Source organism: Citrus clementina, unplaced genomic scaffold (genome assembly GCF_000493195.1).
Source record: "Citrus clementina cultivar Clemenules unplaced genomic scaffold, Citrus_clementina_v1.0 scaffold_3, whole genome shotgun sequence".
Classification (NCBI taxonomy): domain Eukaryota; kingdom Viridiplantae; phylum Streptophyta; class Magnoliopsida; order Sapindales; family Rutaceae; genus Citrus; species Citrus x clementina.
This window is the reverse complement of record NW_006262339.1, coordinates 3,550,338-3,574,681: the sequence shown is the minus strand read 5'-3', so window position 1 is coordinate 3,574,681 and position 24,344 is coordinate 3,550,338. Positions and strand designations below refer to the sequence as shown.

At 38.1% G+C, this 24,344-nt stretch overlaps 5 protein-coding genes and 1 non-coding gene across 10 annotated transcripts; 4 read left to right on the top strand and 2 right to left on the bottom strand.

Annotated features, from left to right (window-relative positions):
* Positions 1-4,268: 4,268 nt before the first annotated feature.
* Positions 4,269-4,341, bottom strand: TRNAA-UGC. Its single transcript has one exon. It is a non-coding gene; the product is annotated as a tRNA-Ala (tRNA).
* A 501-nt stretch (positions 4,342-4,842) lies between these two features.
* On the top strand, positions 4,843-7,386 carry LOC18049797 (L-type lectin-domain containing receptor kinase S.1). Of its 2 annotated transcripts, XM_006439850.2 has the most exons (2): positions 4,843-5,688; positions 5,809-7,386. In XM_006439850.2, the coding sequence occupies exons 1-2, from the start codon at positions 5,061-5,063 to the stop codon at positions 7,089-7,091; spliced, it is 1,911 nt and encodes a 636-aa protein (XP_006439913.1). In that variant the 5' UTR covers positions 4,843-5,060; the 3' UTR covers positions 7,092-7,386. The 2 variants fall into 2 exon arrangements, with proteins under 2 accessions (XP_006439913.1, XP_006439914.1); XM_006439851.2 differs by having other exon boundaries at positions 4,843-7,385.
* Positions 7,387-10,234: 2,848 nt separating this feature from the next.
* LOC18049796 (ferric reduction oxidase 8, mitochondrial) lies at positions 10,235-13,540 on the bottom strand. 2 transcript variants are annotated; one of them, XM_024189075.1, is made up of 8 exons: positions 13,525-13,540; positions 12,706-12,799; positions 12,437-12,622; positions 12,109-12,346; positions 11,686-12,013; positions 11,346-11,604; positions 10,561-11,261; positions 10,235-10,454 (listed from the first exon to the last, which is right to left on the bottom strand). In XM_024189075.1, the coding sequence occupies exons 1-8, from the start codon at positions 13,538-13,540 to the stop codon at positions 10,273-10,275; spliced, it is 2,004 nt and encodes a 667-aa protein (XP_024044843.1). In that variant the 3' UTR covers positions 10,235-10,272. The 2 variants fall into 2 exon arrangements, with proteins under 2 accessions (XP_024044843.1, XP_006439912.1); XM_006439849.2 differs by lacking the exon at positions 13,525-13,540 and adding an exon at positions 13,012-13,218.
* Positions 13,541-16,154: 2,614 nt separating this feature from the next.
* LOC18046025 (U-box domain-containing protein 33) lies at positions 16,155-17,896 on the top strand. Of its 2 annotated transcripts, none has more exons than XM_006439847.2 (4): positions 16,155-16,695; positions 17,100-17,218; positions 17,316-17,434; positions 17,537-17,896. In XM_006439847.2, the coding sequence occupies exons 1-4, from the start codon at positions 16,407-16,409 to the stop codon at positions 17,778-17,780; spliced, it is 771 nt and encodes a 256-aa protein (XP_006439910.1). In that variant the 5' UTR covers positions 16,155-16,406; the 3' UTR covers positions 17,781-17,896. The 2 variants fall into 2 exon arrangements, with proteins under 2 accessions (XP_006439910.1, XP_006439911.1); XM_006439848.2 differs by having other exon boundaries at positions 17,313-17,434.
* Positions 17,897-18,677: 781 nt separating this feature from the next.
* Positions 18,678-22,983, top strand: LOC18046024 (DEAD-box ATP-dependent RNA helicase 20). 2 transcript variants are annotated; one of them, XM_006439846.2, is made up of 10 exons: positions 18,678-18,880; positions 18,977-19,479; positions 19,573-19,752; positions 19,863-20,024; positions 20,126-20,280; positions 20,538-20,630; positions 20,769-20,854; positions 20,935-21,161; positions 22,192-22,425; positions 22,525-22,983. In XM_006439846.2, the coding sequence occupies exons 1-10, from the start codon at positions 18,825-18,827 to the stop codon at positions 22,626-22,628; spliced, it is 1,800 nt and encodes a 599-aa protein (XP_006439909.1). In that variant the 5' UTR covers positions 18,678-18,824; the 3' UTR covers positions 22,629-22,983. The 2 variants fall into 2 exon arrangements, 1 of the variants encoding a protein (XP_006439909.1); XR_002906300.1 differs by lacking the exon at positions 22,525-22,983 and having other exon boundaries at positions 20,935-21,807; positions 22,192-22,280.
* Positions 22,984-23,374: 391 nt separating this feature from the next.
* LOC112100043 (60S ribosomal protein L27a-3-like) lies at positions 23,375-24,072 on the top strand. Its single transcript, XM_024187637.1, has one exon. It carries the CDS (start codon positions 23,470-23,472, stop codon positions 23,908-23,910), a length of 441 nt encoding a protein of 146 aa, XP_024043405.1. The 5' UTR covers positions 23,375-23,469; the 3' UTR covers positions 23,911-24,072.
* Positions 24,073-24,344: the final 272 nt, after the last annotated feature.

The window sequence follows — 24,344 nt, the reverse complement described above, 5'->3', positions numbered from 1 at the left end:
AAATAGCAATCACGCCCACAAATAGCAATCACCCAACGGTCACGCAAACAGCTGGCACAGACGACGGACGAGCCCACAGACGATGGACCACTGCCATCACGCGATCGAGGGAGTAGAACTCACGCGGTGGTGGGTCCAAACTCCGACGAAATCGACTGCGACGGAGGTGGTTGGAGCCGCGGTTCTTTCGAGCTAAATCGTCGGCGTTCCTGTTGGTTTTCGGCGGCGAGGATGGCAGGGAAACGATAGCCGGCTTCCAAGCTTCAGATCAATACCTTGATCGGCCAGTAGAGTGGCCGGGATCGTGAAATCCAATCGGGTCACGTTTACGGGTCAGGTCGGGTTTGTGGGTCAAACCTGGTCAACTTCTCTCCCTCCTCATCCACTCACAAAGCGCCACACGACTCCCCTTGGCCAGGTTGTTGCTGCTAGAATTTTTTTTGCTGGAAATATTACTGGTGCTGGAATTGATGCTGGAGTTGTTACTGCTGGGATTTTTTTTGCTGGAAGTGTTACTGGTGCTAGAGTTGGTGCTCGAATTGTTGCTGCAATTTTTTATTTTTTTTTTTGTGTTTGTGTGTGTGTGTGTGAAAGTGCTTATTGGCTGGAATACAACAAGAAGTCTTGCTGCTGCTGGAATTGACATTCAAATGCTCACGGTTTAAGTGACCGTTTTAAAACTCACACACACGTGCTGCACAATTGCAATTAAAAATGAAAAGTGATCGTTTTAAAACGCAGCGTTTTGGCAAATTCGGGGTTAAGTTCGGGGCATATAGCAGCGCTGTATTTATATGGACAAAAAGGAAAAATACATGTGAAGGTTCACTTTTGTGGTAAACTAATTGACGTAAATAAATATGAAACCTAGTGGTGCGAGGTTAAAAATATTCCATACAATCTGGAGACTTTATTTAGCTATTATTATTATTTCTTTTTACATTGTGATTTAATTCTAGACTTGTATGTTGATTTTAATTGTAAATTTCTTTTATGCTTATACGTATGCTTGTGCTGTACACAATCTTTTTTTTTTTAAAAAAAAAAAGACTTAAAATTCTGGAGCATGTATGATCTGTGCACGCATGAAATTAACAGTGAAAACTTTGGTTAATATTTAACTCCTATAACAAAAATTAACAAGACTGAAAATTAGTGCAAAAACTGTGAAAATATCCAGATTTGAGTACATTTTTTGTGCGTCATCCCATTTGTAATCTTCAAATGGAATCTGTTATTTTTCAAGTATACTTATTTTTTGGCCTCTAACGTCAGAACAGAGAAGAATATTAAAAAGACTTTGGAATGTAAATTGACCATGTTATTTCAACGTGGTACAAATTCCTGGTTCTATATGCCAACGTTCTGTATTTATGCGCGATAGAATTTATATTATTATCGAACCATGTCACAATTCGATGTTCCTCTTTATGGTAGTAGATGCCATTGAACTGAAATTATCCCAATCTAGTACTAACGTTTGTGAACTAAATTATATTCGCCATCAAATCTAATTGGGCTCTTTCAATGAAATGTGACGCCGCATCTAATCACGGTTCATGGATGAAAAGGAAAAGAAGGGTAAATAACGAAAGAATCCCCATTTATCAAGATTTTTCCAGATTCGTAAATTTACATTAATTAGGAAGGCAAGTGACATTAGTCTTTAAAATGCCGTCTCGAATTAGAACACTCATTGAGAAGTTACCGATTTGATAAGTCGGCACTAGGCCATTGGTTCAAATTTTAGAGGTTGATCCCGTAACGGTTAAGCAAATGAATATCTGACTTAGCAGAACAGTGACTCCATTTGGCTATAAGCAGGCTTTCACCATCAACAATGGGATCACTTTTGCTATCCTGATTAAGATTTGGGATTTTTAGAGCCGAAGTGATAATGATTCGTGACCCATTTTATCAAAAATTCTTAATTAATCCTGGATGGGGTTAGACGTCCACGCAAAATGAACAAATTTGACAGCACGGCACTTTGTTTAATTTCTTCTGCAACATTTCACAAAAAAGCATTATTTCAATATTTTATATTTTTGCGTGCATGAGTAAATCAACTAAAAAATTTAAAGTTGATCATCCTCATTCACCAAATCATTATTCTTTTACCAGAGTTGTTGATATGTCTCCTCCGTAGTTCAGGGTGCCTCGATGAGCCATAATAATGTCAATAAAATTTATTTGGTGCATAATAATAATTATCCTTTTTTTTTTTTTTCTCAAAGATTTGTTTTCTTATGGCAGAGTACATTACTCAGACATTATGAGGCGGTTCATTTGCTTGAGATCAGAGAGCAATGAGGGCCAAACTATTCTTGAATTTGGGGGACCGATTGAATTAGTGCTAAACATAACAGCCTCAAACTCATCTCACTGTATTAATTTTTGTGTTTATTCTTTACCAAATGTCGAAAGCCTGAAATGGCATTGTCTGTCCAGCAAAAACAGAACCACCAGGATACGTGGCAGACGATGCAGCGGTTTTTTTTTTCAAGGCGTTAGAGATAAAATGTTTTGGATTGATGGGTCGCCAAGTGGAGGCAGACGCGGTAACTGCGCGACACGTGGAGCGAGATTGTGGCATCAGCAGTTTAGATTCTCCTATGAACAGTTACCTAGAGATGCGGAGTGTGCGTCATCCGTTGGCTTCATTTGTGGGCACAATTGATCGACGAAATCGGCACATGCAAGCAGGCTTAGGCAGAGCGGCAAAGGCATATTAGATTTATATGGCGAAAGGGGGAGGCGATATCTACTACAACAAATAATAATAATAATAAAGTAATGGTTATGTTAGAGTTCACTTACGGTAGAGTATGAATTTTAATTATATATATAAAATAATAAAAAATAAAAAATCTTATTATAATTTATTATTTATTATTTTATGTGTATGATTAAGATTCATGCTTCACAATTCGAACATAATCGAACCCTAATAATAATTATAATAATGGACGAATGAAGATCACATGGCAGTGCTGCCTGTGAAAGTAACAAACATACTATCCTGAAAGACTCTTGGTTTGAACTTTATACTACATGGATATGTGAACGAGAGAGCAAGGCTGTATGGCAAATGGATAAGAATGTCGTTCTTCATTTTTGAATGCTTTTTGTTGTTTCCATACTGTTGATTGAGAGACTAACTGGAAAGCGGAAACCCTTCCGCGAAGGCAAAAGTTTGTAGACACTTCACGCTGTCAGCCGCGTTCGACACAGTACTCGTGCAATGCAATCTACGATGTATCAATTTAATTAAAAGTGATATTTTATCAAATGGATGGTGACTAATTTATCCCCCGGAAGCTTTTGAAATCTATCTAACTATTTGGTGAATTACAAATGATTTTGTAGGTGTAATTTAAAAGAAGATAGATTTAGTGTTGATTTTACTTGTGCTTTATGTGTTAATAACCATGTGTCACAATGTAAATTTATTTCAATGAACGATTAAGAATTTAATTATCATTTTTTTAATTATAGCTCACCGACGATCTAATTCTCTCTCATTACCAACTGGGTTGAATGACATATCCACCGAGCTTTATAATTATTTGTATATTCTATTCTAACAACTATCAATCAAAATGTCATGTCTAATCATTCTTTTCTTTTTTATAGTATATTAAAATTCCACAAATATTTTTTAATTAGATTTTAATATTACTGAAGGACTGCCCATAATTCTGCTTTCATTAATTGACAAATCAGCAGGAGGGAAATCTACTCCAACTATTTAGAGGAGAAAATTGATCTGGGTGCACAATACAAGTGTGCTATGAGCCCAATAGGCATATCTAACAATTATTGTGTGACAAGCAATTTTACACGATTTAATTCAGTATTTAACCATGAAAGTAATTTTTGGTTCATTTTCGCAACAAGGACTCAAGGTGATTTTATTTTCAATACGTTTTGATAAAGTATTCTTTTAACAAACATTTTATCCACATCCCATTTCATAATTCTTTTAATCGAAACTGTTTTTTTTTTTTTGAGAAAATCATAAAAATTTAGAATTATGAAGATATAAATTTTTTATGCAATTTAAAATATACATTTATTTTGATACATAAGGACTTTGGATGGATGTTAGAAGCTCAATTCATCATTCTTTTGTTAGTTTTCAGAATCGGGTGAAATTGTGAGGTCCAATAGAAAAAAGGTAGGCTGGGGCCTCACATGGATAGATCTAGTAACCAACACCTGCCCATCTATCCAGCGACAAAAGTTTGTAAAAACTTAGAAATTGCTGGAGATGCGGGGGATCGAACCCCGTGCCTCTCGCATGCAAAGCGAGCGCTCTACCATTTGAGCTACATCCCCGTTCTGATGTTCAGTCATCAATTGGTTATTTAACTATATGGATCTTAAAATGAAATCTCTCATTAAATACGGAATTCGCACACCGTTGCGTTGAATGTCGACGATGCAGCAGATGTTGACAGAAGCCGGATCTTAAATAATCAACAACGCAGTGGGAAATTTATGAAGTTGACTCAACCACAGAAGACAGTTATTAAATAAATGATAATTCCTCACTCAATATCTCTAAATTGTCAATCTTTTCGACGGAAAAAAAAATCCAAAAGAAAATGTGAAAAATAGCGTGTGTGAGCACTATTTAATTAAGTGATAAAATATTATTAATTTTTTTAATCCTGTCGATATAAAAAAAGTATAAAACCCATCTTAATTTTTTTAGAAGTATTGCAAACAAATTGAAAATTATCAACGATACAATCACAATTATCACCAGATTCTTATTGTTTAGATCAATCACCAAAATAATAATAATCTAAACCAACTTTTAAAAATTAATAATAAAGCTATAGTGGAATTGGACCGCTGGTCTGTAGTACGAACAGCCTCCTGAATAAGCAAGCTGTCCCAACATTGAATTGTCTATCATTCATTTAACGCACCTAATTGCCTTGACCAAATTATAACTTTAAGTTCACAACCACATCCATTGAACGAACCTCTACCCTACAACGGCACCACACTGCCGGCGGCTCCTCTTCCGCCACCCAGTATCCTTAGAGATGAAAGACATGCTCCGCTTGTTCTTGTTCATCATCGTCGTCGCCATCAACTTCTCCATCTCTCCTTCTTCGGCTCTCGACTTTCTCTTCAATTCATTTGGCAGCAAAACCAATGGAACCGACCTCATCCTCATCAATGACTGCTGGGTCGACTCTACCGTCATCCGGCTCACCAACGACTCGAATCAGTTTTCTTTCGGGCGCGCTTACTACCCAACAAAACTGAAAATGAAACGGGGTACCGCCACCAACTCTTCAATTCTCACCTCTTTTTCAACTTCATTCGTCTTCTCAATCTTGCCGGAGATCGCCTCAAGTCCAGGCTTTGGCCTCTGTTTTGTCCTCACCAACTTCACATCTCCCCCCGGCGCGCTTGCAAGCCAGTACTTTGGTCTTTTCTCAAACGCCACCGTTGCTACTGTGGCTCCACTCTTGGCTGTTGAATTCGATACGGGGCAAAACCCCGAGTTTAACGACCCAGATGACAATCACATAGGGGTTGATCTGAATAATATTGAATCTGCCAAACATGTGCCAGCTGGGTACTATAGTTCCTCGAGTAACGAGTCCTTTGTGCCGGTCAGAATGAGGAATGGGCAGAACATTCATGCCTGGATTGATTTTGATGGTGACAATTTTGAGATCAATGTTACAATTGCACCTATTGGTGTGTCCAAGCCACCAAGGCCTACGCTTAATTTTAAAGATCCGGCAATAGCTAATTATGTTTCTAATGAAATGTATGTAGGATTTTCAGCTTCGAAAACTAATTGGATTGAGGCTCGGAGAGTTCTTGCATGGAGTTTGAGTGACACTGGGGTTGCTAGAGAAATTAACACCACAAATTTCCCAACATTCTTGCCACCATCTTCGTCTTCTTCGTTATCAGCGGGAGCGGTAGCTGGGATTGTAATTGGTTGTGTAATGGGTTTTCTTATAATTTGCGCTTCTACAGGTTACTACTGGTATTGGCGAAAGAACAAGTTGAAAGCGCAAGAAGAGGATGAAATCGAAGAGTGGGAGCTCGAGTACTGGCCTCATAGATTCTCATACGAGGAACTAAGCAAAGCAACCAAGGGATTCTCAAACGATGAACTTTTAGGCTCTGGTGGGTTTGGCAGAGTGTACAAGGGAACACTGGCTAATAATAATAATAATAATAGTACAGAGATGGCAGTTAAATGCGTGAACCACGATTCCAAACAGGGCCTTAAAGAGTTCATGGCAGAGATCTCCAGCATGGGCAGGCTCCAACACAAGAACCTGGTACAAATGCGAGGGTGGTGTAGAAAGGGCAACGAATTAATGCTTGTGTACGATTACATGCCCAATGGCAGCCTCAACAACTGGATTTTCGGCAAGCCCAAGAAGCTCTTAGGCTGGAAACAGCGCCGCCAGATATTAGCTGACGTGGCGGAAGGGCTGAACTACCTTCACCATGGCTGGGACCAAGTTGTGGTTCACAGAGACATAAAATCCGGCAACATTTTACTGGACTCCGAAATGAGAGGCAGGCTCGGGGATTTCGGGCTGGCGAAATTGTACCAGCAAGGGGAAGTTCCTAACACGACGAGAGTAGTGGGCACGCTGGGGTACCTAGCGCCAGAGCTGGCGACCGTGTCTTCTCCCACGTCAGCGAGTGACGTGTACAGCTTTGGGGTTGTGATTTTGGAGGTGGCGTGCGGGAGGAGGCCGCTTGACATGGGTAAAGGCGAAGAGGAGGAGGAGGCCGTGCTGATGGATTGGGTGAGGAATCTGTACGGTCAGGGGAAGATTTGTGAGGCTGCTGATGCGAGGATTAGACAAGAGTTTGAGGCTGAAGAGATGGAGTTGGTGTTGAAGCTTGGGTTGGCTTGTTGCCACCCTGACCCTACAAGGAGGCCGACCATGAGTGAGGTGGTGGCTGTTTTGGTTGGCCAAGAGGTGGCTGCCACGCCTAAGGAGCTATTGAGTGACTTGGCACGTGGAGCCGTGGACGCTGATTTTAGTGGCGGTGATGATCCTAGAGAGGACGCTCCGCTTCAACCATAACTGTCGGCTTCGGCGTGTGAATACTTTTGCTTTTTCCTTTCTTTTCAACTTTTAATTTTTGTCATAAGATTTTTTTTTTTTGGGTGAATGGTCAGATGATGTGACGGTGACTACGCTTTAGTGACGAACTATTATTTTTCCTTATCGAATTGTTTAATTGCGCCACCTGGCACCTATAGAGAAAGAAGCCCATGTGGAACAAAAATATATTTTCATCGCCCCTGTGTTAGATTCTTTGAGATAGATGATGATTAGGTCTATGCGGGAAAGCAAGTGCACTTGCACATGACGACGGGAGGAGGCTTGTATATTGAGCTGTATATAGTCTCACTTAAAGGAAGGGACATATGAAATATAATATACTAAACCAAAGAAATGTCAGGTCGAGAGAAAACTCTTGCTTGCCAAAAACAATCTTCATGTGAAATATCTTAATTTGAATGATTTTTCTTGACGAGTTTTCAAGAAATTATAGAAGTACAAGGAACCAACTATGAACTATGTGTGGTGTGGCCAGTTGAACCTGACTTTTCCACTGGTGGAGCCACGCCCATTATAGTGGGGATTGAGACTAGGGATGGCAAGATAATCCGGACTGGGTTAAGACTTGGGTAAAGTCGGATTATCCAATTCGGGTTGAGAAACAAAACAAACCCTACATTCCCTCTATTTCACAGCCGTCGTTTTCTTACTCTTGTTCATTCCCCAAAATTCAGCAAATGAATTCAAAATCATCATCACCTCGATTCATCATCATCCATCAATCATCAGCATCACAATATCGCCACCGTGGCCGCACTTCTCTGCAAGTTTGAATTTCCTCCTTATGTGTTAAAATTAGATTTATACTAAACTTTGGGTTCATGGAATCATATGGCTTTCTTTCTGGTTTATTTAATTTCTTATCTTCCTCATCCTCCACTGTCTTCGCAACATCCCATGACTTTATTCTATTTGTTTCTACAACTACCAAAGAGCTAAAAATGGCACGCTTGATTTTTTTTTTTTTTTAATTTTAGGCCTTCAATACATATGTCCGGGTTGAAAACCCACAATCCGGGCAAGGCCGACTTTAGAGTGTTTGAGACCTTAGGCGAAATTTTTTTATGAGGCCTCTATTTGTTTTGCAATTTCAATATTAAAAAAAAAATTTTAAAAAAAAGGCTCAAAATTTATTCGATTTTTATTTCTTGAATTTTAAAAATAAAACCTAAAAAAAGTTAAGAAGATATTTTTTATTCCATTAAAATTATTACAAAATAAACAAACAAATAAATAATAATAATATTATTTTCAAATAGGATATTTAGAATGATAGAATATAAAAGTTGAGATGATGAATTAACGATCAGATAATAGAAATGGACTTTGTATTTCTATAAACTGATTTTTTTTTAAAATGAGCCAATGAATATAATAATTTTCTTTGTAGAGAAGAGAGGAAGAAATTTTTTGATTTACTGATTTGTGAGATTATAAAGTTTTTAATAGAAAGTAAAAGAAATACTAAAAGTTAAAGATTCTAACATTAAATAATTAATTTTTTTGAGGAAATTGAAAAGACTAATAATTTTTTTTTGGAAAGACTAATAATTAAATAATATTATTAGTTACATCTCTTTAACTTAATGTTATCAAAAATAAATTTTAACTGTTGGATAATTAAAAAATTAGAGAGATGTTCATAAGCTTTTTGATTTCCTAAAATACGTAATTTAAAAAAAAATGAGAATTGTTAGAAAAAAACCCAAAAAAATGAGGCCCTCACAAAATATGGGGTTGTAGGCGACCGCCTTGTTTACCTATACTTAAAGCCACCCCTGAATCCGGGTACCTAGATTTTTCTGGACTTAACCCAGACCAGACCCGCAACTAAAAAATCCAAGTTTATATCCCAGTCCGGTATTCAAAATTGTCGTTCGGGTCCAGAATCAAAAAGGTTAAACTCAAACCCAGATTTTGTCATCCCTAACTAAGACTTTTATTTTTATTTTTTATTTTTTTCTGGAGATAAGATTTATTGTGGAGAAAGCTGCATCTTGCCCCGCATAGTCCGATGAATATAGCTGGACCCTCTCTGAATGTTGAGGTTCACGATAGGTCCATACGATGATATGAAATCCAATATTGCGCAGATATCCTGTCATAAGATATAAAGTTGACACTAATGTTCCCTTTGTCCAATTCCTACACAATATATCGGTTTAGGTGGTTGTTTGGGTTAGCTTAATTAAACTCTTTTTTAGTTTTTAAAATTAAAAAAATCTTTTGAGCTGTTTGGATGTCAAATCAAAAGTCTTTTTTTTTAATCCAAAAGATTTTTTGGAAAAAAATAGGATTTTTAGCTTTTTCAAAAGACCTTTTGAGAAATTATTTTATCATTTATTATAATTTTTAAAATTCCTAAACTAACCTTAAATTAACAAAGGAACAAAAAAATATTACATCCATATCCAAACCTTTAAACCCTATTTTTTTTACGTATTTTTCTTATTTTGCCTCTTTGTTGTTCAACAAAAAAAAAAAAAAAAAATAGAAGGAGCACAATCACCGCACCAATCTTCTTTCAAGAATTTTTTTTGTAATCTCATACTTTGATTTACATCTTATTTTTAATTTTAAAATGTGTGTGTGTATATAATCTCATGTTTTGATTATATAGAATTATATGAAAATCTCATGCTTTGATTATACAGAATTATACAAAAATCTCATACTTTGATTCTTTGTCCATTCGATTATATTTTATTTAATTATTTTTTGAAGTAAAATTATAAAGTTGACTTGGAACGAAAAATAAAGTTTTTGTTCATTTCACATGAATTTTTATTTGTTAGATTCAAAAAGGATATTAATGGCTTTATAATGATTAAAAATTTCTTTTTTAGATGGTCATCCAAATATTTCAAAAAGAGTTTCTCATTAATTCTTTTTTTACTATAGGCATCCAAATAGTAAAAATAAACTAGAGATTTTACTTATCTTTTACTATTAGGTAAAACAAAAGCAAAAGCTAACCCAAATAGACCCTAAAACTATTTTACAGAAGGCCCTCTAAATTCTGACTTTTGATCAAGAAGCCATAATTTGATTAGCTACCGACGACTTGGATAGTTTCAATTACAAGAAGCCAACTTCGATCAAGTTGGAGTAGAACAACTTGTCACGGTGAGGTTAAACTTTAGAATGTGAAGTTGAGAGAGTGGAAATTGAAGTACGGTTTGTCCTTGTTCGCGTTCATCATGAAGCATTGCGACTTCCGCTGGCTTGTTTTTGCTACCGACTCTTTCATTGACTCAGGTCCACACACCAAGACTCCAATATCAGATCCAGCGGTTTCTTTTTCTAGTTCGGAGAATATTTCTGTTTAATTTACCATACGTTAGGACACACCCTCTTGTAGAACACTACTACGACAGTACTAATTCTGTAAGATGTAAGGTGATGAAACAACAGAACAAAATAGTACCTTCAAAATTAGGCCTTCCTCCAAAATTTATTTCGTGTTCCTCCTCAATTGGACCCAATACCTGCACGGCTTTGCCTTGGTTTAAGGAGACGGGTGGAGTCTGTTTCTTCAGCCTTCTCCATCTCAAAAGAATTGCCATCAAAGTGCTGCCTGTTATAGCTATTATGAAAGAAGATAATATAATAAGATCAGCAACCCAAGAGGGAGTCTTTTCTTTTGAGACCACCTTTTCGGATGGAGCAGCTAATTTCTCTGAGGGAAGCTTCTTTTCGACAGGAACAAAGATATGGTTGAGACTAACGAGAAAAATTACAAACAATATGGAGGTGATTCCAACCAGTGCAGCCATCCAAATTAAACTTTCTGGTCCATTTACCGCATAATTTGATTGTGTGCCAAAACGAACAGCTCGCACAAAAGATAAATCATTCAGTACTTCTCTTACTGTTACACTAGACTGCTCTTCTTGTGTCACAAACACTTTGAGTGTCAGATGCCATTTCTTGGACTGTTGATTCGAGAGTAGAGGAGAGATCGAGTTTAACAGACATATCTCTTGGGATGACTTTATAACATATATAAGCTGTACCTTGGAGGGGAATCTATATTTACGGTTGCTCTGTGCGGAAGCAATTTCCTGCAAAATGCTCAGAAATGGCGTTATCCCAATTCCACCAGCAACCAGAAGAAGACTGTCATATCTGCGTAAGACTTCAAATTAAGGTTAGTGATATTGAATTTCACATGAATGTTTTAAGTATTCTGAGGTCTTGATATTAGCACACCTTAGGAAGTCCATTGTGGCGGGTCCATACGGACCTTCAATTGCTACAGGTATGCACCTCATCTGATCAGCATCGGAATCTAGTTCAGCATGTATCATTTGGTAGAGAGAACTTGTCCACTCTCCGTCACATTTAACTATAAGAGACATTGTCTGATCATCGACACTAGAGCTGGAAGTTATGCTGAAGGAATGCCACTGAAATTTGGAAATACTCGGTATCTTCATAAATATTACACTAGTAGGAGTGAACTTTAAGCCTGCAATTGGTATGACAAAGAATTGCGGTGTCATGTAAATATTACGCATAAAATTAACTTTACAAGGGCTAGACGCTTTACCTGCATGCTTGGGCAGGATAAGTTCTATGGCTTTGCTGGGGAATACTCGTGCTGAAAGAATACAAGTTTCTGGTCTTGATTGTATAAATCGGAGAAGCTTGTCAAGGCCAAAGAGAAATATCCCACCAAAAACCATATAGAAGTGACGATCACCAGCATGAAACAAGAAGAAAATTAGGAAGATTATGTACAGATGGTGTGTGTAGTAGAAGAATTCAAACTTTTTCCTTCTTATTTGGGGAAGTGATGTGATCCACATCACCAACCCTGTGACAAGAGCAATTTCGCCAGCAAGGTATATCCGCCCTGTTTTCTGCCATCTCCACATCTGTTGGTGAAAAGAAATAAAAATTCTTTCAATCAAATTGAAAGGTTGATTTGGACCCCAAATTTTGCTGCCAAAGACATGAACTGGAAAGTTACCTCATCCTGAATATGGTGGCTCACGCCCCAGACGAACAAGGTGCTTCCACCGTGAATTGTGGCAAAAAATATCATTGCAGTTCCGAGCCAGATATGGTATCTCACAGATGCTTCGAACTGGATGCCGAGTAACCGAAATAGGGACAGTCCCCTTAAGATAGGCAGGAGCAGCAAAGCCAGGCAAGCCTCTGCTAGTAACCCGAAGCGGGTTGCAACTCTTAGGTACTTGAGTTGCCATCTGCAAAAGAGCAGAAGCATCAATAATGGTAAAGACAAATCTTGCGTTCCATTATCTCATCACCTGTTTATACAGTCTCAAATAACTCACGTATCTAATTTCAGGGATTTGACTGGCATCAACTTCTTGAAATCGTTTGAGATGCGGGCATAATAAGTCCACACAAGAAATATGACAAAGAGGAAGACCAACAGAATCTCAAAGCTGGATAAAATACCCACAATAGAGTTCACAACAAGTGGATTGGAGAGAGCAGTGGCTGAACTCCTCGCTTGTCTATCATTCAAGATAAAAAAGAATAATCTGTCAACTGATTTTCGGGATAAAGCAGTAATCAGTTATTTGCAAAGCTATATTACCTGATTCTTGGCTTCCTAGGAAGCAAATGCAAGTAAACGAATCCTATGATAGCCAAAGCAATCACTGGAAATGTACTCACAGCAAAGTTAAGGCCTGCAAAATTTTCTTTATAAGATTTTTGCTTTCATGATTTTGTATATCAAATCTTGTCAGGCATGAATCAACATTATAGTCAACTGCTTAAACTCCATTAGCGGTAGATAACCAGATGTAACTGTCTAATAATGGGAAGAGATTTACTAATGGTGTTTATGAAAAAGGAGCTTTGCGGCAGCAAATAAAACTTATTCAGCTCAAGTATGTACCATAGTAGCCAAACAGAGTAGGCCTAGCTCTATCTTCGGCTTCATGCCATATTTTTGTCCACAGATTTGTTGGCTTTAGAATCCAGAGAGCTATCCATGCAGCGCATATCAAAATCATCAACATTTTGAGAATAACAAGAGCGGTATTTTCCATGACAGTTCTCTAAATTTGTTGCTAGATGATGGCCCTTGGTTTCAATTAATAAGAAAAAGGGTACCTCCATATAAGAGAATTTGGAATCACAAGGAGATAAAACGATGGTACTTATTAGCCCCACCACCTTTCAAGAGTGACCATCACCTGCATACCCAGTGGCCACTGCCTTATAGTTAGGGAATGAAGGCCGGAAAATCCCCTCCAAAGCAATATCTAAATGGCCTCTTCATCGTGGCCATATTCAAGATTTCCATCATTTAGATGATTTTCCTTATGCAATTATCACTTGAACATTCTGGACATTATTACTAGTGAAATATGACAAACGTTGGTATTATATCGCACAGATTACTCACCTAAGATGTCATTCATTTGAAGATTATAGCGTAGTGTGTGTCATTTTCTGTTGTTGATGGGCAGCTTTAGCTCTCTCCCATGATTATCGCTTCGCTCTAACAAATGATCACAGATACTGCGTAATAGTGGATTTGTGGTCCACTCCGCACTTTCTTTTTCTAACTCTTTCTAAAGAATATGAAATTGCATTATTGCCGATACTGCAATCTAATACATATTGCAAATATTCTCATGCTTGTGCACTAGAAGATTAGTTTAAACTAAATGTTAGCAGAACCAATTAGTTGCTGTGCCAGAAAACAAAAAACAATATCATGCAGCAAAATTTTGTTGCTAGAAATCATCCCCTAATTTAAATCAGTTTAAGGAGCCATTTTCCATTACTTCGGAAAGGTGCACAAGAGCTGATATCAATTGGATTCCACCAATCTACTTTTTCCGAGCACCAAAGTGTAGTTTTATCTCAAATTCAAAAAAAAAAAAAAGGTTGAATACCACTAACCTCTTCCCGAACATACATTACATACATGCTTACATGAATACTGCAAATGTCATTATCTCACATTGTGCTGACATCATTTTTATCTCAGCTTAAACCGCCCTGAACTATGAACTTTTAAAAAGAGAAAAATACAGGAACTTGGAAGAAATTGATGACATTTACCATCTCAAGGAGAAGGGCTTCGAGCAATTATTATAGGGCGTTTCATTAGTACATACTAGGGATGGCCAATGAGCCGGACGCGCACGTGGCACAACCCATGTTCGTACAGCACGGCACGACACGAGTACATTTTGGTGGGGCACGTGGTATGGCATGACATGTACGTGGGCCGGGCCGGACTTAAAAGTTTAGGTATGTTGGCCTTAAAAGCACGGTATAATTAGAGATAAACTAAGCACGACGCAATGAAAAAGCTCGCAATAAGCATGTGTTTATTTTTTAATGAAAGTAAACTTAAAATTTTATGATTTTACAAATAACTTGAAGTTGAATTTTTTAAGCTCATTTAATTCTTAGTTTAAAAAATACTATGATTGATTTATATTTATAATTTATTAAATAAATAATTGATATCCTGATTTTAATTAATAAAATTATAAATATTATTTATAAATATGCATTAATATTATTGTGAACTATGATTTATGACATTATATAAGTCCAAATTAACAATTAAGTTAACCCTTAAGAAATTTATTATTATTATTATTAAGTATTAAAAAATTCTAATACTATAAGGTCAAATTTAGTAATTAATATTACATTTTGTTACTATTATTAGTTTATTATTATTGAATATGGACTTGCATTTTGAATTTTGAATTTTATTAAATTTGAATAAATGCATAGACCTAAAAAATATGACAACAACTTAGTATGAGCTTTTAAAAAATTAAAAAAAAAAAGCTTAGTGAGATTTTTTCTTAGGCATGGCACGTGTGCCAAGCTGAGCCTAAGTAAAAAAATTTAAGCACAGCACGAAACACATAATAGGCACTATACAACACGGGTACGAGCACGCATGGGCCATGCTTTGGTGCCGGCATAGTCCATTGACCATCTCTAGTACATACAATAATACAGCAATAGGAGAAGCTAAAAAAAAAAACAAGAACAAGCACCGTTAACGACCAAGAAAATATCTGTACAGTTAATAAATTTTAGAGATTTTGAAAGTATTGAAGGGATTATCTTGTGCGGGTTCTAGTTAACTTAATTGATAAAACCTGTTGAAGGGGTATAAGAAGTATAAGGTTCAAACTAGGTTCACATAAATGGAAATCAATTTAAATTATTAGACTATAATTGTATACATTAAAAAACTTTTATATAAAACGGAACTATAAGCATTAGGATTACTCATCATCTCTTTCATCCGTAAAATTCTAGCTGAAAGCCTCAAACAGAAAGACACGATAAGCTACTTAACGTAACCTAAAGAATTAGTTGTTCGCTTAACGAGGGAGGGATAGACACTAAACAAACAAACGAGATGTTCACCTAAATGTATCGGAAACGTTCAAGTCACTGGTGCCTTTTTCTAATTTAGTAAACGGTGGTGGTGAAGTTAAGTAGTTTACCCACTTGACCTGAAATCAGCTCCTTGAAGAAAGTGTACCAATGAAGCCCTCATCTTCCATTAATTATCATTTGCTTTTGATCCAACCCTATGTCATAAGGGTGCACGTATTCTATAGCCACTCAAATGTGCCGCGTTTAAGGCATGTATTAAGTGGTCTATAATGTCTTCTCTTCTCATATATTTGTCTGTCTGGTCAGCATTTTTCATCGAAGCACATGTTGCTTAAAATCTACAAAGAGAAATAAAAAGGTTTGATCCACGTCTATTCAATACAATCAAAGAGATGGACAAAACAATTAAATAATAGAGACGCATCTCGATTTCGCATGCACCACTTGGATGGTAAACATTTTAGATGGGGACAGCACCACAATTGAGACAGTAGCAGTCACAATGACTTCTTTAATCATTGATCATCATCATCATATTCTTTGTGATTGAAATGTGAAGCATGCATATTTACCTTCTTGGGCCTATGTATAGGGGCACCAACGACTCTCATCTGCAGAGAAATCAAATTTGAGTCGACGATGGAAAAAAAAAAGCAGATGCTAAGAGAAAGCAAAAGGGTATACATAGGTTATGTGACATAACATTTTACAAAAAGGGTGTGCAATTGTGACATATCCAATAGCCTGCTAAACTTGACAAAAAAGAATCTCCTCCCTTTTTCTCTTTTGTGGCATTGAGAGCAACGACTCCTTCCTCATAAACTGCCGACCCACTAGCACCAAAATCTTGTTATCTTCGCTCCTTAGCCCTTGTTAGTCTTCGTTCTTAGCAACGCGAAGAACATGGAAGAAGAGAAGCATCCGCCGGCTGATCATCTTCATCATCATCACCATCACTCCGTGCAATATTGTAGTGCAAGAATTATGTCACCGGAGATTGTCGAGATTGGAGAGGATCATAGCAGGAGCATTGGCGCTGCCAGCAGAGATGCAGCTGCTAGTGATGTTTATGTGGCTGTAGGCAAAGATGATTTACATGTGCTTAAATGGGCTCTTGATCACGCTGTTTCTCCCGGTGCCCGGATTTATCTTGTCCATGTTTTTTCTCCCGTAACATACATCAACACACCAGGTGATACTAAATTTTAATTTATACTGTCATTAACTAGTACTCTCTGATTAGATGGACATTTAGTTTCTGTTTAAGGAGTTGCAATTTTTGCTGATCATCGTACTTGCTTTTCCCAACCACCCCCTTGAAATTAACATCAACAGCTTTCCAAATATGCTACTATAAATAAATTCCTGATAACGAAAAACTTGCATAATAAGAAAATGAAAAAGTAAGTGCCATGTCATGTTGTTGGTGGTATCAGGTTATACAATAGAATGGCAATCCTATCAAGCCAGTGATATTGATACTGCATGTGTTGGTGTGAAACAGCACAAAGCTACTGGTGTCGGTTTTCGTTATGCGTAATATGATGTTAAGTGCATTCATCAAATTTAATTATATTGTTTCTATTGAAATGATAGTTGGAAGATTGGCAAGGAGCCAATTGAACCAAGAGCAGGTGAGGGTTTATGTAAATGAAGAGAATAACAGGAGAAGAAATCTCTTGCAGAAATACATTCGCCTCTGTAATGATGCCAAGGTGCTCGGGTTATGTACTCTATGTTGACAATTAACCACGCATGAAGCACAGAAAAATATTTGACAGTTGGGTACTCATTTTCGCTTCCATGCAGCAGGTAACAGTGGAGACGATGCTGGTTGAGAGCAAAGCGACAGCTAAAGCAATTCTTGATCTCATTTCTGTCGCCAACGTTACCAGTCTTGTCATGGGAACCAAACTGTCTCCTCGCTCCAGGTATAAATATTTGTCAATTCTTGTTCGTTTGTTTCCCAAGGTAACTCTGAAAATGAAAGGAAAAAGGGAATTGTCTATATGAGATGCCCACTTCTTTCTCAGGCTATTCACGAAGAAGTTGTCGAAAGGAGAGTTTGTGAAAAAGAATGCGCCAGATTATTGTGAAGTTACCATTGTTCATGATGGCAAGAAGGTTGTGGACGGTCAAAAGGTAGCAGAAGCAGAGCTTTCCCGTTCATCTTCACCTTCACCCTCAAGCCCTGGGACTGGAAGACCACAAGTGAAAGGCAAGTCTCGAAGGAACTTATTTGAATGTGTATGCTTATCGGGCAAGTTTCAAAATTGAAACTGAAATTAATGCTCCTGTGCACTGTGCATGTTGTTCATTCTTTCCAATCAAGAACAATCTTTTTTCAGAACTAACTCTCTTCCATCTCCGGGCACAAAGCGTTGAATTTTAAATTTTTTATCTAATTAAATAAATCAGATCATTGATGAAAGAAAGGCACAATCCTAAAGTTTGCCAAGGGTAGATGCAATTCGTGCTACTAATAACCATGCCTTTGTACTGCACAAACTGAATAAGACTTCAGAAATTAAACAGCCAGAGTTATAAACTATGGGAGATGATATTATTTGGATTCACACATTCAGAATGTGTGCTGTTTTTGTGCCTGAATTCATTATGGCTTCTGAAAGTAACCATGGCTGGCTGACATCGCACCACAAGACTCACAACAAACTGTTGCATTTGATCTTCCATTCATTTTAATTTCTTATAAAGTGCCATTTGTACCTAAACATTTGTGCCAATTGAGATCAGTTTGATCTTCCATTCATTTCTACTATATCACTTTGGCCTCAAACTGATCTCAATTGGTTATATTTGTTCATTTCTGAAGTCTTCAATCCTGACAATCTCATTAAAATTTTCCAAAATGTTTTATAAATTCAGACAGCATCCCCCAGGCAAAGATCTCCCCGAAGTGAAGACAAATAACAAAGACCCCTCACCTCATGATCAGAAACTAAAAAAATTTCCGCTAAAAACATCTTTACTAATGGCAACACACTCTCTTAGACATGCCCAAAAACCGGGAGGCTATTTTTTTTTTCACTTTTCTAACACGCATCAGCAAATTCATTCCGCACAAAGTCAACATGGGCTTTCCACAACCAAGCCCACGGCCCATCTCAAGTAAATGCGATTGCCGCGTGCAAAAAAAAGCAATATGTACTATCAACGGGTATTTCTTTCCCAAGCAGAACGTAGAATCAAACCCAGGCGCGCACAAAACAATTGAAGCTCCTTTTCTTTCAACTCCGGTTCACGTTAAGTATTGAAAAAGAAAGGCCGATATTTCAAGTTAACCGCCAACTGTAAGTTAAGATGAATCGGTACGATCACCGATACGCTGACCCCGACTCTTACCGTCAACGTCGCAGGTAAAGCCGTCACTTATTCCTTTACTCGAATTCAGATCTAACGCTCTCTCTTTCCTTTAATTCAAAACTTCTCCTATGTAATTATTTTTATTGCAGCGATTTAGTAGGCCCACCGCCGCCAATCATGGGCCCGGGCGGTCCCGCTCCTTACGGAGGTCCTCCTCCTCCTCCAGCTAGTTACCCCGGAAGAGGCCTCGGAGCTGCTCCCGGCGCGTATCCACCAGTCGGTAGATTCGATGGCGGCCGCGGCGGTGGCGGTGCAATAAGATTCGGTGGTAGAGGAATATCGAAAGGCCATAGTGGAGGTGATAGGAGAGGTGGTGGGGGAAGAGGTTTTGACTCAGGCCGTGGCGGTGGTAGAGGTGGCGGAAGAGGAGGTCGGCATGGCGGTCATAGGGACGATTTAGATAACTTATCGCTTCCGAAGCAGGATTTTGGAAACTTAGTCCCGTTTGAGAAGAATTTCTATGTGGAGAGCCCGTCAATACGGGCAATGACAGAAACGGAGGTGAAGATGTATCGTGCCAGGCGTGAAATTACTGTTGAAGGCCACGATGTTCCAAGGCCTATTCGGATTTTTCAGGAAGCGAACTTCCCTGGTACTTTTTAGCTCTTTTTATTGCTATTAAGCTTTTTAATACTATTGATTGCTTACTTTTTGCTTATTTTGATTTTGATTTGTGGTGTATTAGATTACTGCCTAGAGGTGATTGCTAAATTAGGATTTGTTGAGCCAACGCCAATTCAGGCTCAGGGTTGGCCTATGGCTTTAAAGGGTAGAGATTTAATTGGAATTGCAGAGACTGGTTCTGGTAAAACTTTGTCTTATCTGTTGCCTGCTTTCGTACATGTTAGTGCTCAGCCAAGATTGGGTAAGAATTTTCTACACTTACACCTTATTTGGAGTTTTTTAGTTTTTCCTATTTCCATTCAACTAGTTATTGGCTCAATTTGATTGTCTTTTTGTGTTACGGTTACTCAGTCCAAGGAGAAGGTCCTATAGTCTTAGTGTTGGCACCTACTAGAGAATTGGCTGTTCAAATTCAGGAAGAGGCTTTAAAATTTGGGTCGAGAGCTGGTATTAGAAGTACTTGCATCTATGGTGGTGCTCCCAAAGGACCTCAAATTCGTGATCTTCGTAGAGGTATTTTCATTTTCGTTCGAGAGTATTAATTGCTTTTTGTCAATTGATCCACATGCAGGTCAGTGGAGCATTTAATGATTTGTGGATTCTCTTTATGCCAGGTGTTGAAATTGTTATTGCCACCCCTGGTCGACTGATAGATATGTTGGAAGCTCAACACACGAACTTGCGAAGAGTGACTTACCTTGTGTTGGATGAGGCTGACCGAATGTTGGACATGGGATTTGAGCCTCAAATTAGGAAAATTGTAACTCAGGTATTTTCATTTGTTGTATCTTCATCTTTCATACAATATGACTATTGGAGAATTTGATAGGACACTTATAAGCTCTCTATACAATCTCTATAACTGTAGCAAAAGGTTGTGGTACTCTTAAGATTACTATGACAATAAATATGCCAAATATAGTGATAATACATGAATTCTTACTGGTAAAACTGATATGCTGCTGTCATTGCATTTAATTCCTGCTTATAAATAGTTTCAAGTTGTGAATTATGTTCTTGATATAGATCCGACCAGATAGACAGACTTTGTATTGGAGTGCCACATGGCCAAGAGAGGTTGAAACTCTAGCTAGGCAGTTTCTGCGGAATCCATATAAGGTTCGTGTTGTTCTTATGATCTATATTTATATGTTTGTTTGTTTATTTATTTATTTATTTTTCGGTGACTTCCAATTTGTTTTGAAAATTTTATGCCATGTTGATGTTTTATGTCCTTATGATTGTGACCATATTTAGGTAATCATTGGATCACTAGAGTTGAAAGCAAACCAATCAATAAACCAAGTGGTTGAAGTTGTAACAGAGGCAGAGAAGTATAACAGGTTGGTCTCTGCAACTGGTAATGAGAAATCTTGATTACTGTGTTCTCTGGGTCTTGATTTGTTAGTATGTTCATTTGCAGGCTGATCAAACTGCTTAAAGAAGTGATGGATGGGAGTCGAATTCTAATATTCACTGAGACCAAAAAAGGATGTGACCAAGTTACAAGGCAACTGAGAATGGATGGGTGGCCAGCTCTGTCCATTCATGGTGATAAAAACCAGTCAGAAAGGGATTGGGTCCTGGCTGAATTTAGAAGTGGAAGAAGTCCTATAATGACTGCTACTGATGTTGCTGCACGGGGCCTTGGTAGGATCACTGTGTGTTAGGACTTAGGAGTTTGGAATCTTAGGTCTAATCTTTTAGGTCTTGAAAGCGAGTTGCCGGGCTGCTGTCCAGTTTCCTGAGAATATAATTTGTGGTTTGGGTCCAAAGAAGGTTGTCATCATGCATAATGGCTGTTGACTGTTGTTTTTCACTAACCCATAAACAAGGTACTCACATTCAAGGATTTACAGGTTGGATGAGAGGCATATTGGTTTCTCTTCTTTACCAGAATGTCTGGTGAAATATTCTCTGCTTGGGTACCACCTTATTCTTACATCTTATGTTACATGGACGCGGGGAGCACGTTAGACTGATATGACTGAGATAGAGCGATGATATACCATAACACTATGGAAGCCTCTGTAGGTCAGGGAAGTTGCCTTTTCTGTTTATGTGCAAGCCATAAAATATTCTAGAAAGCTGGCTGACATGAGGTTGTAACCTTTGCTCAAGTTGCCTGGAATATCATGGCTCCTTCCCTCGAGTGTCTTTAGTAACATAGTTGTACTTATTGTTGCCCATCCACGGTTATGGAGCTGGTCTGTTGGGCAGCCTGGTTGACTCTCATGTACTTATTGGGTTCTTAAATGGTGGTGGTGAAGCTGTTCCTTATCCCTGCAAGGTTAAGGTGGGCACATTTATTTGATAAACTTCTTATCTTAAATTTGACCACTCAGATCTTCGGGGTGCAGGGATAAGGGGGGTTTGGTTTTGTTTTCTGTTTTGGCTGTATGTAGGCTGAGTGATGCCAAGTAGTTGACTTGAGCATGTTTAACTAGATTTATGAGCCCTTTTGACCGAGTTTTTCGGCAGGCTGAACTTTGGCTCAAGTCTGAGAAGGTTAATTTATTGTGCAAATGATGACTTAACCGTTCTTCCTCGCGAAGCCGAACTTGAGCTGAGCTCAATTTGTCTGATCTGTTCTGCAACCTATGTCTTTAATAATTTTCTTATGTTTGATAAACCTTAATATTTGTTCTTTTGGCCTAACCTCTACCTTCTTTTGTTATAGATGTGAAGGACATAAAATGTGTTGTCAATTATGATTTTCCAACCAGCCTTGAGGATTATGTTCACAGGATTGGGCGAACTGGTCGTGCAGGGGCCAGAGGAACTGCTTTTACCTTTTTTACGCATTCAAATGCAAAGTTTGCTAGGGATCTAATCAAGATCCTACAAGAAGCAGGGCAGATTGTGAGTCCCGCGCTATCTGGCTTGGCACGATCTGCAGCTCCTAGTTTTGGAGGTAATTCATTGTTTTCATGATTTTTCTTCTTGCAAATAGGTGGCATGGTCATTGTGTATCCCAGGATGATAGAACATTTTTGTTCCTATTGTTACATAGGTTCTGGGGGAAACTTCCGCTCCAGAGGACGAGGAGGCTTTGGCATCCGATCTTCAATGTCAGGGTCTAATACTATTCCTCTTGGTTCAAAGAGGCTGTGGTAGTTATTATGGTGGCAATGCTCTTGAACAAACACCATTCTTGAATGTGAAGATCTCTGCGAATGTAGTTAGGTCCATGCTGTGCTTGCAGCTTGTTTGATTATTATGTGATTTAGCCATTAACTTGAAGCTGCAATTTGTAACAATGAGATGAGGAAGAAGATACAGGAAATTCATGTCATAGATGTTGCATAATTGAGTTGGCTAACCTTGAAATGATTAGGATTACTACTGATTATTGATGTGTAATGTATGTTCCCATGTAGATCATATTGCTTACCTTTCCAAAAGTGCACTAAGATTGAGAAATCATAGGAGTGCTGCTACTCGCAGCTTGGTTAGTGGAGTTGATTCGTTTTTTCTTTTGTTTCCCAACCTGTGAGCGAAAACCCTAATGCAACAGAAAACATGCAACGCCATTTGAATACACTTTCAAAATGTGCGAAAACATTAGTCGCATATTCATTAGTAATAATATTCTGTTATTGTAATAAAATACATCTTACTATTTTCGTAATCTACAAATTAGCAGTTCAACCCAAAAATTACTATCAATCGTGAAATTAGATTGAATGCAAGGAGTGAACTAATAAAGCTGTAAAGTGAACATGTGTGTGCAATATTGCTAGACTTGTAAGTTGTAAGTGGAGTGAAGCGAAGAGTAACATTTTTTGTAAAAAAAAAAAAGGCAGGGCAAAATTGTAAAAGCAATATAGAAATAACCCTAGACTTCCCTATATAAACTTAAAAACCCTAATCTGAAATCCCCGCCCCGCAGTGAGTGCACTCCGCAGAAGGTAAGGAAAAAGGAGGAAGAGAGCTTCCTAGTCCCAGCAAGAGAAAGATGACAACCCGATTCAAGAAGAACCGTAAGAAGAGGGGCCACGTCAGCGCGGGGCATGGTCGTATCGGGAAGCACAGAAAGCACCCGGGAGGACGCGGTAACGCCGGAGGCATGCACCACCACAGGATCCTCTTCGATAAGTACCATCCGGGTTATTTCGGCAAAGTCGGTATGAGGTACTTCCACAAACTGCGTAATAAATTTCATTGCCCAATTGTGAACGTCGACAAGCTTTGGTCGATGGTACCTCAGGAGGTCAAAGCCAAGGCTTCCAAAGACAATGTGCCAATGATCGATGTGACTCAGTTTGGCTACTTTAAGGTTTTGGGTAAGGGCGTTTTGCCTGAGAACCAACCCGTTGTGGTGAAGGCCAAGCTTGTTTCCAAGACAGCCGAGAAGAAAATTAAAGAAGCTGGTGGAGCTGTTGTGCTTACTGCTTAGGTTTACTGTTATTGTTTTTAGAAAATTTTTGTGATATTTTGGATTTCAGTTTTTGAATATTTGACTATTTTTACATGTAGTTTTGGATGTTTATGTTATCATTTGAAACTTTTTGCTTTATATTGAGACCTGTTATTGATTAATTCTGTTTTGGCGTTAAAATGATTTGATCGTGGCTGTTATTGTTATGAATTTGTTTAGCTTTATATCTGCGAGTGAAATGACGATTTGTTACTGGAAATAATATCATATTTGTGATGCTGCTTCTGATATTGTGGTTCTGAAGATCGTTTTCGTGGATTAGGGTTTTAGGGATCAGTTGCAACCTTCATTTTGGAAATACGAATTTGTAAATTAGTAGTTGAAGTAATTGAGTGGGAAAGCCAAATGAATTGAAAGTTTCATGTTTGGCTTGGGAGAAGAGATCGTGCAAG

Excerpts from the sequence above, each read along its gene's own strand:
- LOC18049796 (XM_006439849.2), bottom strand. The coding sequence starts at position 13,165 with ATGGAAAATACCGCTCTTGTTATTCTCAAAATGTTGATGATTTTGATA. Across the intron at positions 12,623-12,705 it reads CCTAGGAAGCCAAGAATCAG|ACAAGCGAGGAGTTCAGCCA; the intron begins GTAATATAGCTT and ends CTTGAATGATAG. Across the intron at positions 11,262-11,345 it reads GCCACAATGGACTTCCTAAG|ATATGACAGTCTTCTTCTGG; the intron begins GTGTGCTAATAT and ends AGTCTTACGCAG.
- LOC18046025 (XM_006439848.2), top strand. The coding sequence starts at position 16,407 with ATGGAAGAAGAGAAGCATCCGCCGGCTGATCATCTTCATCATCATCAC. Across the intron at positions 16,696-17,099 it reads AACATACATCAACACACCAG|TTGGAAGATTGGCAAGGAGC; the intron begins GTGATACTAAAT and ends TTGAAATGATAG. Across the intron at positions 17,435-17,536 it reads AAACTGTCTCCTCGCTCCAG|GCTATTCACGAAGAAGTTGT; the intron begins GTATAAATATTT and ends CTTCTTTCTCAG.
- LOC18049797 (XM_006439851.2), top strand. The coding sequence starts at position 5,061 with ATGAAAGACATGCTCCGCTTGTTCTTGTTCATCATCGTCGTCGCCATC.
- LOC112100043 (XM_024187637.1), top strand. The coding sequence starts at position 23,470 with ATGACAACCCGATTCAAGAAGAACCGTAAGAAGAGGGGCCACGTCAGC.
- LOC18046024 (XM_006439846.2), top strand. The coding sequence starts at position 18,825 with ATGAATCGGTACGATCACCGATACGCTGACCCCGACTCTTACCGTCAA. Across the intron at positions 19,480-19,572 it reads TCAGGAAGCGAACTTCCCTG|ATTACTGCCTAGAGGTGATT; the intron begins GTACTTTTTAGC and ends GTGGTGTATTAG. Across the intron at positions 22,426-22,524 it reads TGCAGCTCCTAGTTTTGGAG|GTTCTGGGGGAAACTTCCGC; the intron begins GTAATTCATTGT and ends ATTGTTACATAG.